The 18,854-nt window shown below is 39.2% G+C and overlaps 1 protein-coding gene across 12 annotated transcripts in view; it reads right to left on the reverse strand.

Annotated features, from left to right (window-relative positions):
• Positions 1–18,854, reverse strand: part of syne1b (spectrin repeat containing, nuclear envelope 1b) — a 121,011-nt gene that overhangs the window by 39,425 nt on the left and 62,732 nt on the right. For 11 of the 12 annotated variants that reach the window (XM_051867412.1, XM_051867421.1, XM_051867422.1 and 8 more), the window contains 28 exons: positions 18,645–18,809; positions 18,027–18,344; positions 17,513–17,668; positions 16,750–16,923; positions 15,927–16,253; positions 15,512–15,664; positions 15,261–15,428; positions 14,811–14,987; positions 14,576–14,722; positions 12,599–12,724; positions 12,337–12,513; positions 11,693–11,958; positions 9,414–11,574; positions 8,606–8,943; positions 8,299–8,443; positions 7,974–8,192; positions 7,481–7,749; positions 6,925–7,090; positions 6,476–6,631; positions 6,180–6,332; positions 5,890–6,072; positions 5,615–5,752; positions 5,317–5,502; positions 5,082–5,204; positions 4,509–4,691; positions 3,770–3,913; positions 2,449–2,637; positions 1,646–1,786 (listed from right to left, as the gene is read on the reverse strand). In XM_051867412.1, the coding sequence (XP_051723372.1) occupies positions 1,646–1,786; positions 2,449–2,637; positions 3,770–3,913; positions 4,509–4,691; positions 5,082–5,204; positions 5,317–5,502; positions 5,615–5,752; positions 5,890–6,072; positions 6,180–6,332; positions 6,476–6,631; positions 6,925–7,090; positions 7,481–7,749; positions 7,974–8,192; positions 8,299–8,443; positions 8,606–8,943; positions 9,414–11,574; positions 11,693–11,958; positions 12,337–12,513; positions 12,599–12,724; positions 14,576–14,722; positions 14,811–14,987; positions 15,261–15,428; positions 15,512–15,664; positions 15,927–16,253; positions 16,750–16,923; positions 17,513–17,668; positions 18,027–18,344; positions 18,645–18,809 (7,248 nt within the window). The remainder of the gene's footprint in view (positions 1–1,645; positions 1,787–2,448; positions 2,638–3,769; positions 3,914–4,508; positions 4,692–5,081; positions 5,205–5,316; positions 5,503–5,614; positions 5,753–5,889; positions 6,073–6,179; positions 6,333–6,475; positions 6,632–6,924; positions 7,091–7,480; positions 7,750–7,973; positions 8,193–8,298; positions 8,444–8,605; positions 8,944–9,413; positions 11,575–11,692; positions 11,959–12,336; positions 12,514–12,598; positions 12,725–14,575; positions 14,723–14,810; positions 14,988–15,260; positions 15,429–15,511; positions 15,665–15,926; positions 16,254–16,749; positions 16,924–17,512; positions 17,669–18,026; positions 18,345–18,644; positions 18,810–18,854) is intronic. The other variant, XM_051867417.1, reaches the window with a different exon arrangement.

Here is an 18,854-nt window from a genome sequence, read left to right on the forward strand (position 1 = left end):
ATGTGCTGCAAAAGTCACTGCACTGCTGTCTGTCACAGACTTAAAATGTATTGATTCAGGCTAAAATTAATTGTGCCATATGTTCAGAATGACAAACAGGGTTATGCCAGAATCACCTACTACATTTACCAAAAAGTGCAGTATATAACCAGAGCACAGTACAGAGCACATGTTTCACATACTGTTATGTGAATTATCTGAATATACACCTCATCAATGTTATTATTGTTAACTAAAACTATAACTATTAAAAATCAGTGATTGAAAATAATTTAATTAAATCAAGCTAAAATAAAATAAAATATAAATATTAGATGAATACCTTCAATTAAGAAATGCTGCCATAGCAACTTACTGAAATAAGTTCTAAAGTACTAAAAAAAAAAAAAATAAATAAATAAAAAAATATAGTAAACTATATAGAAATATTCAAAATTATGCAATTTGCTTCTGTTTTGTGAAGGACAAATAAACCAGAATGGATATCAGTTGCAATCTTAAAGGTTTAGTTCACCTAAAAATTTAGCAGAATTTCTGTCATTAATTACTCACCCTCATGTCGTTCCAAACCTGCAAGACCTTCGTTCATCTTCAAAACACAATTTAATATATTTTTGATGAAATCCAAGGTTTTTTTTATTTATTTTTTTTTATCCCCCATAGAAAGCAATGTAATTACTATCATTCAAGGTCCAGAAAGGTACTAAAGACAATGTTAAAATAGTCAATGTGACTACAGTCGTTCAACCTTAATGTTATGAAGCAACGAGAATACTTTATGTGCGCAAAAACATTACAAAAATAACAACTTTATTCAACAATTTCTTCTCTACCCTGTCAGTCTCGTATGCAGTTGACGCAGTGAATGCAGTACAGAGGCTCCATGTTTATGTCCGAAACACCGGCTCAGTATTGGCCGACGCTGTTCACATGAGCACCACAAAGCATGCGTGTGATGCTGACACAGGAGCAACATGAGCCTGGCATTCGGACGTAAACACAGAAGCGCTGAAATGCATTCACTGTGAACGAGTCTGACAGGGTAGAGAAGAAATAGCCATTATTTTGGTTTTGTTTTTGCGCATAAAAAGTATTCTCGTTGCTTCATAACATTAAGGTTGAACCACTGTAGTCACGTTGACTATTTTAACAATGTCTTTAGTACTTTTCTGGACCTTGAATGATGGTAATTACGCTGCTTTCTATGGGATTAAAAAACCTCTTCGATTTTATCAAAAATATCTTAATTTGTGTTCTGAAGATGAAAGAAGGTTTTACAGGTTTGGAATGAGATGAGGGTGAGTAATTAATGACAGAAATTTCATTTTTGGGTGAACTAACCCTTTAACATTTATTTAGTGAATCATTATTTAAATAGACTTTTTTTACACAACAATTGACAAAATAGCACATTATTACTATACAAAACATTACTGCATGCTGTTTCACATACTATTTCATAAATAGTATGCAGTATACAGCATACACTATGCAGTAGACAGAATGTTAGGTTTCCATTCCAAACCTCATTTTCGAAAATGTTTCGAGTAAAATTGAGGTGAAACTGATAATTGCAAAAAGGCAGCAGGGTAAAAGTCTGCTAGAAATAAGATCAAGCACCTAATATTGACATTACTGCTAATACCTTGCTAATGGCTGCTTCAGTGTTAGTGACAGGAGAGGGAGATCGACAGAAAGCAGGAGAGCAGATCCCACTGCTGGTGCCCTCCTCCCCAGACTCCTCTGTCACAGGAGACAGGAGAGACTGACAACGACCAGCCGACATCTGACAGCATCACAAGCAGAGAGAGTCACGAAGCAGAAGATATTAGTCAATCAGTTCAGAGCTGTAAAGTTAATTGATTATGACATGCAAAGATCGCTGAGAGATGAGTTCAGTTAAGAGGGACAGTTTTTAGTAAACACACTGCAATTGATCTCTTATTTTGCATTATTTACTTGTTTTAGTTGTTTTCATGCAAAAATATCTGAAACAAGTTGTATTTACCAGAGAAGCAAAGCTGTGTAAGATAATGCGAGATTTGTTGAAGTTTTTTTTTAAAGCCATGCCAGCTTCTTTGGCTATTTTCATGGCGAAAACTATACTTATTATAGTCATTCAAATTTAAAATAGAAACTAAAGATATTTAAGATCCATTTTTCCTAAATTTGGATTAAAAACCTTTTCAAGGGTAACAAGTCTTAATATCTTATGTCATTTGCTTCTCAAGTAAATTTACCTTGTTTTAAGGATGATTGTATAAAAAAATAAAAAAATATTCTGATTAAACGATTAAAACATGATTAAAAATGATTTTTGTAGTGCACACAATTATTTAGAATACAAGAACAAACAGCAATCACTTTTTGAGACATTTAACACTCCGGTTTGTTTCCTTAACCCACGATTATACTGTCGTGCCCACGTTCAGAATAACAGTTACGTACCAAGACTTGTGACTGGGAATTTCTTTTAATAGCATCACCGTCCAGTTCCTCCAGACTCTCGGTTAAACCCTCTGCATCACTCACTGTCAGGAGCGTGGTGGCGTGTTTAGCTTTCACCGTCAGCATCTTACATTTGGAGTTCAGAGATGCAATCTGCTCCTGGTAGCCCTTGATTTTCTGGGCCAGTTCCTGTTTACATAAAAATAAACAGAAATATGACAGAATATGTTATTTAGCTGCCTTTTATTTTAATGCAAGAAACAGGAAAGATCATCTGGCTAACCACAAACAGTAGACATTAAAAATAAATTCAACAAAAACAAGATCTGAGGACAGTAGCTATGTTTCCATCCAAAGTTGTGAATTTAACTTAAGTGCAAACTTGTAATATTGCATAAAATATTTATGGATAAAACACTGTTTCCATCCCATGTGTTCAAGAGAACTATATCATCACTTCCAGGGAAATTGGTGCAAAATATCTTTAATAAAAATGAAAGTTGCTACAAATTGGAAAGACACTGTGGCTCTTTTTCATACATCATAATCACAATGTGTAAGACAGTTCCGGGTGGAAATTATACCCAACCATCTTGATGACAGACGTTGGCTCAGACATTTTAGACCAACATTTGAGATGCTGTGCAATGAAACTGGTCCACTGGTAACTCCAGTTATCAAATTAAATCCTCTGTTGAGGAAAAGTCATGTGAGTTTTTTGTTGCACATCAAGGGATTTATTTGGTAAATGTGTTTCCATCATAGTTTATGCGCATGTCATCTTTTTGGATTAAAAAATATACATTTTTTATGTGCATTTTTAGAATTTATGCACATCTTGGCATTTCCATTTTTTTTTTCTTTTTTTTTTTAGCTATAATCTATAATAAAAATAGGTGGATGGAAACATAACTAGTGTGGAGCTGAATATACATGACACATCATCAATGTTGCTATTGTTAACTAAAGCTAAAACTATTAAAATATTTTTTGGCAATTGAAATAAAGCTAAAAATAAAATAAAATATAAATATTAAATGAAAAACCTAAACTTGAATGAAAATTAGAAATGTTACCTTAGCAAGTGACTAAGTGGAATTTTGTGTATGCTGAAGTACTAAAATGATTAAAACTAAAACTGAAATAAAAATAAAGCTATATAGAAACATTAAAAAATAATAATAAAAATGACAAAAACAAAGTTACTAAAACTTAAGCAAACATAAAATATAAAAATAAAATCTAAATCAAAATGTTAATAAATACTATGATAGTAATATTAGTAAATACTAGTATAAATAATACTAAAATAACACTGCACCTCATGATGATTAATTTGTGCCTGCAGCTCTTGGATGTTGCTGGTGTTCACAGGTTGGTCCTGAATGACCCGGTGAGCATCTTCAATCATGCCCTGCAGGTTTCTCACTTCCTGTTCATACTGTTCGTACTGCACCACTGCCTCCTAAAACAGATATCACACACATTTATTTTTATATCATGATAGGAATGTCCTACTGGTTTTCTATTGTTCTTAATCAAGGTTAATTATAATTACTACACCCTAACCCTACCCCTTAACCCACCTCGTTCAGACACCTTTGAAATATTCAAATGCAAAATTAATACACTATTTAGTTCCTTTACGGAGCTGTTACATCATGTACACTTAATGATGTTAGCCTAGTTTTTGTGGGGACATTTAATGCAGCAAAACTCGACCCACTCTAAAAATAACCATCTGAATACATCCCTAAATTATAGTCCTTCTGAAAGATCATAAAACAAACACATCATTTGTGCCTAATAAGCAATAAGCACTCAACTCCTGATTAAGGATAATTTATTGTCCATACTCAGAAGATGAAAATTCCGACTTCCCAGTTGGAACTTTTAACTGGAACGCCCCCTCAATTCAGAGTGCCGACTTGGAAACTCAGAGGAACAGCAACAACCCTGACTTAAGAATACAGAATCCCGACTTCCGAGGTAAATGGAATGCAGCATTAAACGTATTTGGTGCTGAGCAGGTGTCTTTATTCCCATCTGGTGCCACCTACCTGCAGGATGTTGCATTGCTGGATGGCAGTGTGCTGCAGTTGACTGGCCTCTTGTTGCAGATTCAGAGCAGTGCGGCAAATGGACAAACTGGTCACCACTTCCTCAGGGACTCTTAGAGCGCTCTGACACTCCTGCACTGCCTCTACCTGCTGCTTGAAGCTCTCCATGTCTGCCAGCAAACGCTGAAAAAACAAACATAATCCATTCTACAAAAAGGGCTTCCCTTCTTTATACACTAAACTATGTAAACCAGGTTTACAGAAAGACTCAATAATTAATCAGAAGAACTTTTCTGTTGTCAGATCTTTAATCACTTACACTACAGCCAGACACATTTTTACAGCTTGTTTATTTAAAAGGGAGCAGAGAAGGTGGGAAAACAGGAAGAAGGACAGAATCAAGCTGAATTGAACTAACTACTAAGCCGGTGCTCCATAACTAAATTTATATTTAAAATCAATTTTATTACCCATATCAAGAACACAACATCTATAATGGAGTCAAGTAGGCTGTGCATGGAAATATACGGCTCAAATAACTTGTATGTTCAAGATCAAAGCAGATTAATGTACCTGTCTTTGAGTCAGTTGTTCTTTTAGACTCAGTCGGGCCAGTTCAGGAGACGTGAGAGTGGCTTGAACCTGCTCCAGAGACACATGCAGGGCCTTCACTTCACTCTCAAACCTCTCCATATCCTAAAAGAAAATACAAAGTCAGTCATGCTGAGCTTTTGTAGTTAACAGAATATATAATATAGTCAAATCTGAGGAAGGAGGAAATAGTTTTAGGGGCTTGAGATGCTCAAACCTTTGCTGCGTCCTGTAGACTTTGCAGTCGTGATCTGATGTTCTGCTCCAGCTCCTCAGTGTGACGGCTCAGTTCTGACACCTGCTGTCCCATGGCCTCCACCTGCAGCGTCTCAGACAGTATCTCCACCTTCTCCTGCATGGCCTCAAGATCACCATGGAGCTCACGCGACTCACGCAGAACAGACTGCAAGGTCAAAAGCACAGATTATTAATTTCACTGTAGACAACAGATATTTGCACCAAAATGGACTTAAATGTTATACACACATTAGATTTGTGTGTGTGTTGTGGTTCACCTGATAGATCCTGATCTGTTCTTGCAGGTGCGAGGAGGAGTTCCAGATGATGTTGGCCTTCACCAGGCTCCTGGCTCTGTCTGTCCACTTCACTATGAACTCAAACATCTCGTTGTACTCATCTAGATGTGCATCGGCCTTATGAAAAAAAAAAAAAAAAAAACAACGCATCACATCACATACAATGTACAACTGATACACATTCAACTGATTCTGTTTTTTTTCTATTAGCTGAATGTTCATTTTGTCTATTAGTAAAACATAATGTATCTTACCTTCTTCAGCCATATAGTCTTATATTCAGCCAGTCGAAGAGTGTGATGATGGATCTCTCGTAATTTGGCAATCGCATCAGCCAGCTGTCTGGCTATCAAAGGGTTACGGCGACCAAAGTCCTGCACTGCGGCTTCTAGCTCAGACAGATTTCTTCCACAGCCATCAAGTTCATCACAGAGACGCTGGAAATACAGAAAGGAGTTTAAGTACTTTAAAACAGTGAACATTTGTTTATAGAAAACACACTGAAATATTATCAATATAAAAATTATTAGGATGCCACACTTACTCTGGCCTCATCTTTTGCCTGGTCAATATCAGTGGCCTTTTCCTTTAGAGTGGCAGAGACAGCCTTCAATTTTTCAGATACGTCATGAATTCTGGAGTTGAACTCTTCTTTGATAACTCTGGTCTTTTGGATGTCTCTCTCCTTGGCTTGAACCTAAAGGTATGGATTAATTCATTTATATCTTATAATATGAAGTATTAGTAAAAAAAAAAAAAAAGTAATATTGTTCAAAACATTGATCTCCTATGGTTTAGTAAAGAAACTAAATCAATAAAAAAATAAGGGTAATTATGTACCTGGTCCTCAATGGACCCCAGTGCCAGGGACACTTCAGCCAGCTGCATTGAGATCTCTGATGGTAAAATAGTATACAGGTCCAAGTATTTACTTTGCTGCTGCTCTGCAAGTTTGTCCACGTTCTGACGATGAGTGATCAGCTCTCCATGCATCACCTGCATAAATTTAAAATACAATTAAGATTCATTCTACAATTCTATTTACATGCTACTACTATAGTCTGTACACTGTGCACAATATGTAAATCTTCTATATGCATGCAAAGCCAGGACGACACACTGAATTAGCTAAAATGTGTAGTATACAAGACATACTGCAATGGGTACTGCATCCCACAATGCAAAATGCTCAACTTCACCTAATTAAACATGCAAAATAGTGTAGCATACTAAAGTTTGAAGCAAATATTGTTGGATTCTGAATACTGTTTCACAATTTTTTTTTTCACCTCCAATTCTTGTGTCAGAATATCCAGATCAGATGTTGGGTTCAGCAGGAGCTCCCTGGAGTCCTGGATCCAGCTTTTGACCAAACTCAGTCCTCTCTCCACACCTTCCCTGTCTAATAGTTCCTGCTGGACTCGAGTCTTTCCTGTCCTGGCTTTCTGCAGGAGACTACAAGAGACACAGATTGCACAGATTAGCATTCAGTCAATAATGCTGGTACAAGCCAATTATCAGCATTGTTCTGTTCAAGCCAATATTGGAAGCAAAACTACACTAACATTAAACTGGTTAGCAATCTGTTTTTACGATTTGCACAAGCTACAAATACATTGGTTACTATAGACAGTTGAATTAATAGTTATTAATGGTCCTAAATAACTAATATTGCACAATATATCTGTCATCATATTGGTGTTAGCCAATATTAGAGTTACTTAAAAACAGTGTGCTCTTGACAGGTTTTAAAAATATTAGCATATTTTGTACTGGACATTATAATATTTTGGTGCCGGATTTCATAATTATTGTTTTGTATTGTTTTGGAGAAATATTACACACCTCTCTAGCTGATCTTGCACGGCCTTGATCTCCTTCAGACTTGGTAATTGCTCATGATCAGCTGTTGGCACAGACACCTCCACATCATGTAGGAGGCTGAGAGCATACTGTCGTAGGAGAGTTAGAGAAGACAGCTCCCTCTCTAAGTCCTGACCAACCAGCTCGTATTGGTCCAGATGTGACTGCAGTGTGGCTTTGGAGGCTTTTTCAGCGGTGCAATCAGGAACACGGCCCTTCAGCTCTTCTGTTACAGCTCTAACCTTCATCATCTAAAAAACATAGTTGTCTTGTTTGAAAAACTATGTAATTCTTTGCGACATTAACCTGATATATATATATATATATATATATATATTCAATATTCCATTTCAAACCATTTGATTTACTATTTAAAATGTTACAGCATTTTAACATTTCCATAATTTGTGTAGGGACAGAGCATCATAACATCAAATGAGTCCAGCAATATTTGTTACCACAAGTAAAACTGCACCTTTTCCCTGAAAGTTCTCCATTCGTGGGCCGTATCCTCCAGCACCCTCTCTTGCCCTCTTGCTACACTGCGTAACCTGGTCCAGCGCTGCCACACTGTGGTCATGGATCGACTTATGGTGGCTTTACTGGCGTCACTTCCAATCAGCTCTAACTGGGACGCTTGCTCTTCCAGACCAGTCAACTTTTCTTGGAAACTGTTCACCATGGATACTAACGACTGCAGGCCAAAGATAAAGCCATTTTTAATTGGTTTATCATCATGTAGACAGTTGAGTAAGTTTATTTTCTAAAGAAAGAGCATACTTATGGCATACTTAGCTCACCTTATGACTCCTGAGTTTCTCTTCAGCTTCCAGGCCCGTTGCAGCCTTGGCTGTGGAAAACTCTGTTAGCTTCTTCTCTGCCTCATTCATCAGCTCAATGACTGTCTGTCTGGCCTCCTGATATGAATTCCACTGGGTAACACAGCTGAAAAGGTCACATTATAACTTTGATTATTATTCAGGTCTACAACAAACTACAATAGTAGTCTTTATCAGCATAAAACTTGGCTCAGTTTACAACAAAAAACCCTTAATATATATAAGAGCTCAAATGTTTTGGAAAACTGTGCTCTGTACCAAACTGTACCTGTTTAAGATGTCTTGGTGGCACTGCAGCTGGTCTCTGACCTCCACACCTCTCTGCTGTGCAGACTCCACACTAAGTCGAAGCTGCTCTTTGGCTGTAGGGTTGACCAGGTTTTCAAGTTGAGGTGGCAATGATTCCAGCTCCTCAAGAACACCCAGGAACTCCTGTTCAGTGGCCATGATATCTTCTTGTTGCCTCAAACATTCCTCGTAATTCTCCACATCCACCCCGAGACTGGCCTGCTGCAAGAAGCCCACAGCATCCTCCAGCCACTCACATGCTGCTTGCATTCTGGAGTGATACTTCTGGCACAAGGCAAGAGCTTGCTCTAAAGTAATCTATAAGAGAAACATTTGGATTCATTAGTTAATAGTAAGCTACACTCTTAAAAATAAAGGTCCCAAAGTTTGTTTTTTTTGCAGCTATGCCATAGAAAGGACCATTTTTTTTGGGTTCCCCCAAGAACCGTTCATGTAACACTTCCTAAAAAAACCCATTTCTTTTAGTGTGAAGAACTTTTTGCGAGATAAAGAACTTTTTGAGCAATGGAAAGGTTCCATGGACATTTAAGTTTCTTCATGGAACCATATATACCAATAAAGAACCTTTATTCTTAAGAGTGTAGGGGAACCATTGGTTGACTAGGAACTCTTACTGGCTTAACTTATTAAGAGGCCTGGTAGGCATACCAGAATCCCAAGTTGGGGCATAGTATCTTAAACACAATATATTATGGTGAACATATATGCAAGGTTTTTGTGCTTTAACTAATAGTCTTGGTTAAATTGATGATTTCAATAGAACTTGCCTGTTTGGAGCTGAGGGCACGTTGAACATCAGCCTCCAGCTTGGCCATCTCTTGTAGACTTGAGTCCACGTGAGCGGGAACGAGCTCATTGGCACTGGTGTACTTCTGCTTCTCTCTGGTGCTAAGAGCTGCCACTATCCTCAACCTCGACTGCACTTCCTCTTGCATTATCTGTTGCTTCCGGATCTCCTCCTGGACCTTCTCAACCTTGACGTCTACCACCACCTCAGAGCCAAGTTCATCTTTGATTTGCTGGAGCCAAGTTAAGGTCCGATTGACTTCGGTCTCAAAGTCTTTACTCTGCACAAACCTGTTCTCACACTCCATAATTAGTTCTCCAACAGATGACTGTAAGGACTGAAGCTCTTCCTGCCAAGAGGTCACCCGCTGCTTTGAAGCCTCGTGTGCAGCGGTATCCATGTGGGATACCAGGTTATCCATCTGCTCCATGAGTCGAGTGAGGTGAGAGCTGGCACCTTGAAGACTAGCGGCCAGGGCATGATAGTTTTTCAGTCTCTCCTCAGCTGACTGAGTCTCCGCATTGACTTTCACCAGTTGCTCTTTGGTGGCCTTCAGCTCAGAATCAACCTGCATAGCCATGGCTTGATGGTCCTCGAAAGATTCCAGAGTGTCGTCGAGATGTTCTACCCTCTGCTCAATCAATCGTTTGAGTCCGTTGTAAAGGCTAACCAGTTGGGTCATTTCTTCAGGTCTCCAAGGTTGACCAGTGCTCCGAAATCCCTCTTTCTTCTGGTTAAGCTCACTGACGGCTTGTCCGAGATTGGTCAATTCCTCTAGAAGGGCTTTATAATCTGCCTGAAGACTGACAACTTCCTCAGTCTTAATGCTGACAGACTGCGTCCCTAAGTTGTAGAACTGTTCCTCAAGTTCTTTAAGTGCTTTGTGGGTGACATCAATAAAGGAGGCATATTCCTGTCGGGCGAGAATGGCTTGCTGTATCTTCTCCTGTTTCTCTTTTGCTAGTCCTAAAATATTATTGTACTGTTGAGGAAGAGCAATCAATTTCTCATCTAAGTAGCAATGGTCAACTTCATTCAGAGTGGGAAGTATTTCTTGACCCGTTCTTTGCACAGTTAGCAGAAGGTTCTCATATTCCATGGCTTGGTCCAATATTTGTTGGTATTTTGTAAGTTGTGAACTTAATTCTGCATCTCCATTCATGAGGTTGATCTCTGGGAAGGTCACAATATCAGCTTGCTTCAACCACTGGCATATCTTTTCAAGATCTGCCTTGAAGTATTTCCTAGTCACCAAAACTTTCTCCAGCTCCTGAAGCCTCTGGCTGCATTTCTGTAGGGCAACCTCGAAGGTATTCTGCAGTTCTTGGAGCTTGTTTAGCATCTCTGATTTCTCTTCTTCAGAGGCATCTTTCATCAAATCCCTACCTTGGGACCACAGGGAGGTCAGCTCACTCTGGTAGGCCCTCAAGCTACTCTGGATGTTCCTGCATGTCCTCACCTGCTTAGACAGGTCATCGGGAAGAAGGGCTATGTACTCCTCTGCTTGTGCTTTCTTCTCATTCTGTTGGACCCAGGTGATAGCTTGATTCACAGCCAACAGGAACTGGGTTCTCTCAGTGAAGGCTTTGCTTAGGTGTTTCCTACGTTGAGCCACTTTCACACTCAAGGACTCCACTTCTGCTTGAGTTTCTGAGATGAGCTGCTGCAGTCTTTGCCTTTCGTTTAGCCCAAGATGTGCTAAAACTCTATCTGCATCACTCATAGCCTGGGCCAGCAGAAGCTGCTTGACTTCCAGTTCACTGCATATGCTGAGATGGTCAAAGAGGAAACTCTGTGCCAGTTCAGGTGGAGGACTCATCTTCATGGCTTCGGACAGGGCAGGCCGCTGCTCTTCGGCCCATTCACGAGCTTCCCTCAAACGGGCCTCAACTTGGCCCATGTCTTCAAGGGTCACAATGGAGTCTTGGATCTTCCTCTCAATGAGGCTCTCTAAATGAGCCCATCGCTGCTCAAAGTGGCTGATCTGCTCCTTCACCAGCTCTTTGTCATCCAGGTTTAAGTGGTACATAACTTTTTGCTTCTGCTCTTTGAGGTCCTCAAGTGTGTTTTTCTTTTCTTTAAGAACAACGGAGAGTTTCCGAAGAGCCTCCAAATGATTAGATGAACTCTCAGCATCAGTTCTACAAAATCATGAAAGAATAATGTAAGTCCCAAAGTCTCAAATTACACTTTCAGTGTACCACTAATTAAAAGTGTCATACAAATACATTTACACTAAATCCTGAGTAATAGGTCTACCTGGCCAGGTTATCCCACTCCTTGGACACTTGTTCAAAGAGGGCTTCCATGGCACTGATACAGTCATGATACTCTTTAGTCCTCTGCAGATCTTCCTCTCTTTGAGCCTGCAATTTATTAGCCTGATGGCACAGATCTAGCCATGCATGACTCAGTCGACCAATCTCTATATGCTCAGGAGACTCCTTCCCTTCTGTCAGCTTACTCACAAGCTCTGTCATTTTAGTCAGAGTGCTTTGTCTGCTTTGAAGCTGCTGGCCAAATTCCTACATGCAACATGAGCACAGAGGATAAGACAAGCATAAAAAGAGAGACAACATGAGAAATGAAAACTCTTTTACGTTATAAATAAATCTCTGTGTCTGTGCGCATTATTCTAAAAATAAAAATGTCTGTTGTCATAATCTGTCATCAAAATGTAATAACTTGTCCATTTTTGTAATCAAGGCCAGGGCAGGTAAAAAATAATATTAACCAATAAAATCATAGCCAACTTTTTCCCACCCTACATTACATTTACCAATATATACAGTATATTAAAATATTTTTTTTATTTTAAAATTATAAACATACCATTTTAAAATATATAAAAAGACATTTAAAAAGTTTTATTATATGCATCAAGATCAGACACATATATTTACTTTGGCTTGATCAAGCATGTTTTGAGCAATCTTGGGCTCCAGCTCCGCAGGTCTCCTGGAGAGACTTTGCAATTGTTGTTCCATGTCCTGGAAAAGTGTTGAGAGTTCCTGTTTTTGCTCTTTAATCTCCCTCCAGCTATCTGACAGCTCTTGAGAAATGGTCATCCTCTCCTCAATCTGTAGAATTAAAAATCATTATTATTAACTAGATTACTTTTACATCCCAAAGCAGTATTAGTTAAGTCTGCATGGTCAAACTCACCATTGATTTGGTTTGCTGTATTTTGGCAGCTGTAGCCCTTACAGACTCATCAGATAAATCGCACACTGAACAAACCAGATCAAGATATGTACTGGCCTGCTCCTGTAGGGCCCTGAAGTGCTTCACCTGTGAAGTAGTCGAAATGTAACTAAATATCATAAAAACACTGAAGTATTGCTTATTCAAATAGTAATAGGCCTATATATTACATTTATATATATATACAGTGGGTACGGAAAGTATTCAGACCCCCTTAAATTTTTCACTCTTTGTTATATTGTAGCCATTTGCTAAAACCATTTAAGTTCATTTTTTTTCCTCATTAATGTACACACAGCACCCCATATTGACAGAAAAACACAGAATTGTTGACAGTTTTGCAGATTTATTAAAAAAGAAAAACTGAAATATCACATGGTCCTAAGTATTCAGACCCTTTGCTCAGTATTTAGTAGAAGCACCCTTTTGATCTAATACAGCCATGAGTCTTTTTGGGAAAGATGCAACAAGTTTTTCACGCCTGGATTTGGGGATCCTCTGCCATTTCTCCTTGCAGATCCTCTCCAGTTCTGTCAGGTTGGATGGTAAACGTTGGTGGACAGCCATTTTTAGGTCTCTCCAGAGATGCTCAATTGGGTTTAAGTCAGGGCTCTGGCTGGGCCATTCAAGAACAGTCACGGAGTTGTTGTGAAGCCACTCCTTCGTTATTTTAGCTGTGTGCTTAGGGTCATTGTCTTGTTGGAAGGTAAACCTTCGGCCCAGTCTGAGGTCCTGAGCACTCTGGAGAAGGTTTTCATCCAGGATATCCCTGTACTTGGCCGCATTCATCTTTCCCTCGATTGCAACCAGTCGTCCTGTCCCTGCAGCTGAAAAACACCCCCACAGCATGATGCTGCCACCACCATGCTTCACTGTTGGGACTGTATTGGACAGGTGATGAGCAGTGCCTGGTTTTCTCCACACATACCGCTTAGAATTAAGGCCAAAAAGTTCTATCTTGGTCTCATCAGACCAGAGAATCTTATTTCTCACCATCTTGGAGTCCTTCCATGCGGGCTTTCATGTGTCTTGCACTGAGGAGAGGCTTCCGTCGGGCCACTCTGCCATAATGCCCCGACTGGTGGAGGGCTGCAGTGATGGTTGACTTTCTACAACTTTCTCCCATCTCCCGACTGCATCTCTGGAGCTCAGCCACAGTGATCTTTGGGTTCTTCTTTACCTCTCTCACCAAGGCTCTTCTCCCCCGATAGCTCAGTTTGGCCGGACGGCCAGCTCTAGGAAGGGTTCTGGTCGTCCCAAACGTCTTCCATTTAAGGATTATGGAGGCCACTGTGCTCTTAGGAACCTTAAGTGCAGCAGAAATTTTTTTGTAACCTTGTCCAGATCTGTGCCTTGCCACAATTCTGTCTCTGAGCTCTTCAGGCAGTTCCTTTGACCTCATGATTCTCATTTGCTCTGACATGCACTGTGAGCTGTAAGGTCTTATATAGACAGGTGTGTGGCTTTCCTAATCAAGTCCAATCAGTATAATCAAACACAGCTGGACTCAAATGAAGGTGTAGAACCATCTCAAGGATGATCAGAAGAAATGGACAGCACCTGAGTTAAATATATGAGTGTCACAGCAAAGGGTCTGAATACTTAGGACCATGTGATATTTCAGTTTTTCTTTTTTAATAAATCTGCAAAAATGTCAACACTTCTGTGTTTTTCTGTCAATATGGGGTGCTGTGTGTACATTAATGAGGGAAAAAAAATGAACTTAAATGGTTTTAGCAAATGGCTGCAATATAACAAAGAGTGAAAAATTTAAGGGGGTCTGAATACTTTCCGTACCCACTGTATGTCTAAATCTGTTCAGACACCCTCTAAGGTGGTTTTAAATTTATATATATATGTCTAAATCTGTTCAGACACCTTCTAAACCGGTTTTGTAACAGTTAGCACAGAATCACTCTCTTGCTCTGTGGCATCTACCTGTTTCAGAGCCTCCTGAAGGCCATAGGGAGTCTGCGCCTGCAGCTCGATTTCCTCTTTAACGGTAGACAGCCACGTCTGACACTGCTGCAGGGTGTCCTGATGGCTGACGTGCTTTTGGAGTTCACGGTCAAGACTCTGATACACCTGATGAGCCAAACATTAAACATTAGACTATGAAATAAATAAGACGACATTTCTGATAATGAGATACTTTATTAGAAGGAGTGCTCACACGCTGAGCCGTGCTGCAGATAGCCGAATAACTGTCTCGGGTTCCCTGCTGGTGTGCCTGGATCTGCTGACTGATCTTGGCCTGGACTTGCTCCGTGCAGCTACTGGTGAGACGATCGCCTTTGTCCTTCAGGCTGGTCAAACGCTCCTCAAAACCAGATATTTCCTCCATTATTGCCTGAGGAGAAGCAGGCCAAATCAGAAATAGAATTGACAAAAATTACAAACTAAATATATTTATGCATATGTATTAAAAAATATAAATATGTACAAACAACATGCAAAATGATACAAAAGGAAACAGACTATGAAATTGTTTTCCGCATGGATTGTTATTTATTTTATGGATTTTTATGGTAGTTTTATTGCTTGCAAGTTGCTGCATTGTTCATGTATTGTTCATGGGATATCTGGAAGGTCAAATTAATAGCTATAATAACAGTGTACACACCTTGTGTCTGGCTAGCTGTTGTGTGGCCGTCTCTAAATTGCCACTTTGCATGGAATCAGAGGTGACCAGCCTGCTAGACATCTGTAACAGCCATTTCTCTACTTCTTGAAGTTCACAGTTATAGTCTTCATGCTCTCTCACGCTCTCCGTCAAACTCTGAACATGGACCTACAACAGACCAGCAAAATGCATGGAACACAGGTAGTAGAGACACACATTTTCAAAGGGTCTTGTATTATGCATGAGAGTACCTTGGCATCACTGCATAAGTCTTGATACTCGGCTTTCAGCTTGCCAATGTTCTCACTGACAGACGGGTCCCGGATCGTTTCAAGAAGTGCATCTCCCTTCTCTATAACCGATTTGACAGCTGACTCATGGGACTGGATGGTCTGCTGGATTGTCTAGAGGGGGACAAAGGAAGCATGTGACATAGTGAAGGGTTTACATGACTCTCTGAAGATGGTTATATTAGAAGCTATGCATAATTGTTCATGCTCACACAAATGGAGATGTGATTTATCATATTGTGCCTATTTATTCCTCGCTCTCTAAATGTTGCCATTAATGGCCACTTGATAAAATAAAACTCCTTATAAAATATTGTAACTAATTCACAGCAATTATCTTAATTTCTCACAAAAATAAAAATAAAAAATTCCTCACCTTATATTTGGCTAGCTGAGCCTTTTTTTGATAAAGTTCAGCCTTTGGCTCCACAGGGGACGCCAGCAGTGATTTTGTCTCTGTGAGCCATTGTGATTGAGTCTTGTATTTGTCCAGGAAGTCTTTGGAGAGCTGTATAGATTTCTCTGTGGCACTAAGCTCTGACCGCAGAGCTCTGATCAATGCCTCCAGCTGGGAGAGTCGGGTGTCGACTTCCTCCTTGAGCTTCTCTGCCTCGGGTTCCTCCAGGAACGTCATGGCACGATCAGTCTTTTCACGCATCATCTTCAGGAAGGTGTGACCCAGCTCCATATCACCCTGCAGAGCCTAAGACATAAAATGAAGAACTTCATATGTGGATATGGACTACCGTTTGGGGTCTGTGAGATTTTTTTCATGTTTTTGAAAGAGATCTCATATGCTTAGGATGCATTTATTTTATCAAAAATACAGTAAGGACAGTAATATTTAAAATAACTCTTTTAATGTATTTAAAAATGTAGTTTATTCCTGTGTTGCAAAGCTGAATTTTCAGCATCAGTGTCACATGATCCTCATTCTAATATACTGATTTGCTGCTAAAGAAACATTTCTTATTATTATCATCAATGTTGAAAACAGTTGTGCTGCTTGATATTTTGTGGAAACCATGATACATTTTTTCTTCATTCTTTGATGAATGGAAAATAGCAGCATTTATTTTTAAAATAGACTCCATTATTGACTCCAAACTTCTGAACAAAAGTGTAAACTTGCACACGTTAAAATATAAAGCTGCTTTATTTTTTTTAATCAAAGGTCATCACTATTATATTTGTCATACCTCTAATTTTTTCATCTTCTTCTCCATGGCAACACGATCAACCACATCAATGGTAGTGGTGCTCACACTACTGAAGTTCTTTTGTGCTGTGCTCAACCAATCAGAGAAGGTGCTAAAGACACTCTGGGATTCTTCAATACTGGACACTTCCTCCTTCAGCTGCTTGATAGTGTCCTGAAAATGCATATAAAATTAATAGTTCAATTCAGCATTGTAACCATTGTGCTGTATTTGCAGTATGTATGTGTTTCAAATCATTACTTTAAGGGCAAAATATCCTCAAAAATTATCTAAATCTGACTTTATTATGATGAGATATCTTTGAAGGAAAGAGTGTCTTATAAGTAAATAATATATTTTTTTTTAATTCTAAAAATGCCTTAGGTTGTCTTTTAAAGGTAAGTTTTGAGTTATAGTCAGTCTTTCACAATTATAAATGGGTTTATTTAAAAACAAAATAATTATGATATGTCCCCATTTAGATAGGCTTCTTAATGTTTTTTGTGGGTTTACTTATCTGTACTTTAGGTACAAAACTGCCTCAAGAAGTTACGTGTAGCTAAATCTCACACAACCACTCTTGGAAAGACTATTCGTAAATAGAGTAAATACTGCTTTTTCTTTTTATTCTAAAAATTGTGAAAATGTTTTTTAGGGTTAGGATTAGTCAGAGGTGATTAAAATTAGATTTATAAACACTTTATAGAAGGTTTATAGTATGTCTTAATTTAGATAGCTAGGTAAATGTGTGTTTCAAGTGTACCAGCAGGTGTAGCAGCAGGGCATGATAACGTGACGTCAGTTGTGTGGCTCTAGTGCTGACTCTGCTGCTTATGGGCGTCTCTTCTAAAACCTGTTGGGCCAGGACACTGAGACCCTCGATCTCCTCCTGATAGGCCAGCACCTCTTCATGCCAACCCTGAAGAATCAATCACAACAACATGTTACTGATTCCATCCATACATATTTTCTACTGGAACAGTTCTTTTGGAGCAACTGTACATTCATGAATAACCTCAACTTGGGTTTGAACCTATAACCTTTGGCGTACCAATACAGATTTATGGTAAATACGCTGTAAAAAGTTATTTTTCAAAGTTGTAAATAAACCTAAAAGATTACTGGAGTACAAAATACGTCTTCAAGTCTTTCTACTTCAAAATTTCACATTTAATTCAATGCGTTAATTGTTGTTTCTGTGTGACTATTTAATAGAAATTTCACAAATAGTAAATCCTACATCATTTTTTTTTTCAGTGAATGTTTCCTGTTCCAACCTTGAGGAGCTGTAGCTGTGCCTCTTTTGTTGCTCTGTCAGAGCGACGGCCGGAGCGTAACTGTCCTTTAGTTTCCATCCCTTTGAGCCAGTTATCCAGCCGCTGGAACTTCTGCTCAATCTGCCGGAGTTTGGCCAGAGCGCTGTTGAGCTGAGATCTGGTCTCACCCAGCCGGGCCTGATACGAGCCCCACTCCTGCTGGACTGTCTCCAGGCATCGGTCCTCTAACTGCGGGTCGCCCCAGGGAATCACCTGCTCTCGGGTTACCAGCAGTGTGTTGAGCAGAGCATGACCTTCTGTACAGTGCACCTGCAGCTCCTGGAGACAGATATTAGTTATTTCTCTAATGAATATTTATATTAAAGCCCCAAATAATCAAATTATTCAGCAGATAATTACAAAAAAACTGTAAATATAAATATGCATGCAATTGTAGATCACAACTGTATTGGCCAAAAATGGCATTACTAAATATAAAAAGCATTAGTCATTAAAAAAGAAAAAAATATTAGAACTCCTGCAAGATGTTTCGAAGTTAAGAAAGATAAAATGAACAAATAAGTTGTCAAATTTGCTCAGCATATAACGTCCGTTACAATAACAATTTCGTCTTCTGACCTGTAGTTTGCGTAGCGTGTCCTCTAGAGTCTCGACATCTCCCTCCAGCTGTGTGTAGCAGCTCAGTCTCTCCTGCTGTTGCTCCAGCCAGTCTTTAAACTCATGCAGACAGCGCTGATACTCCTGATGGGCCGACACCAGCTCCTCCGCTTTGGTAACTGCACACTGTGGCAGAAAAATGTGAGTGCATTAACACATGCTAAATATTCT

The sequence above is a fragment of the Ctenopharyngodon idella genome, chromosome 17 (assembly GCF_019924925.1).
Source record: "Ctenopharyngodon idella isolate HZGC_01 chromosome 17, HZGC01, whole genome shotgun sequence".
NCBI classification, from domain to species: Eukaryota; Metazoa; Chordata; class Actinopteri; order Cypriniformes; family Xenocyprididae; genus Ctenopharyngodon; species Ctenopharyngodon idella.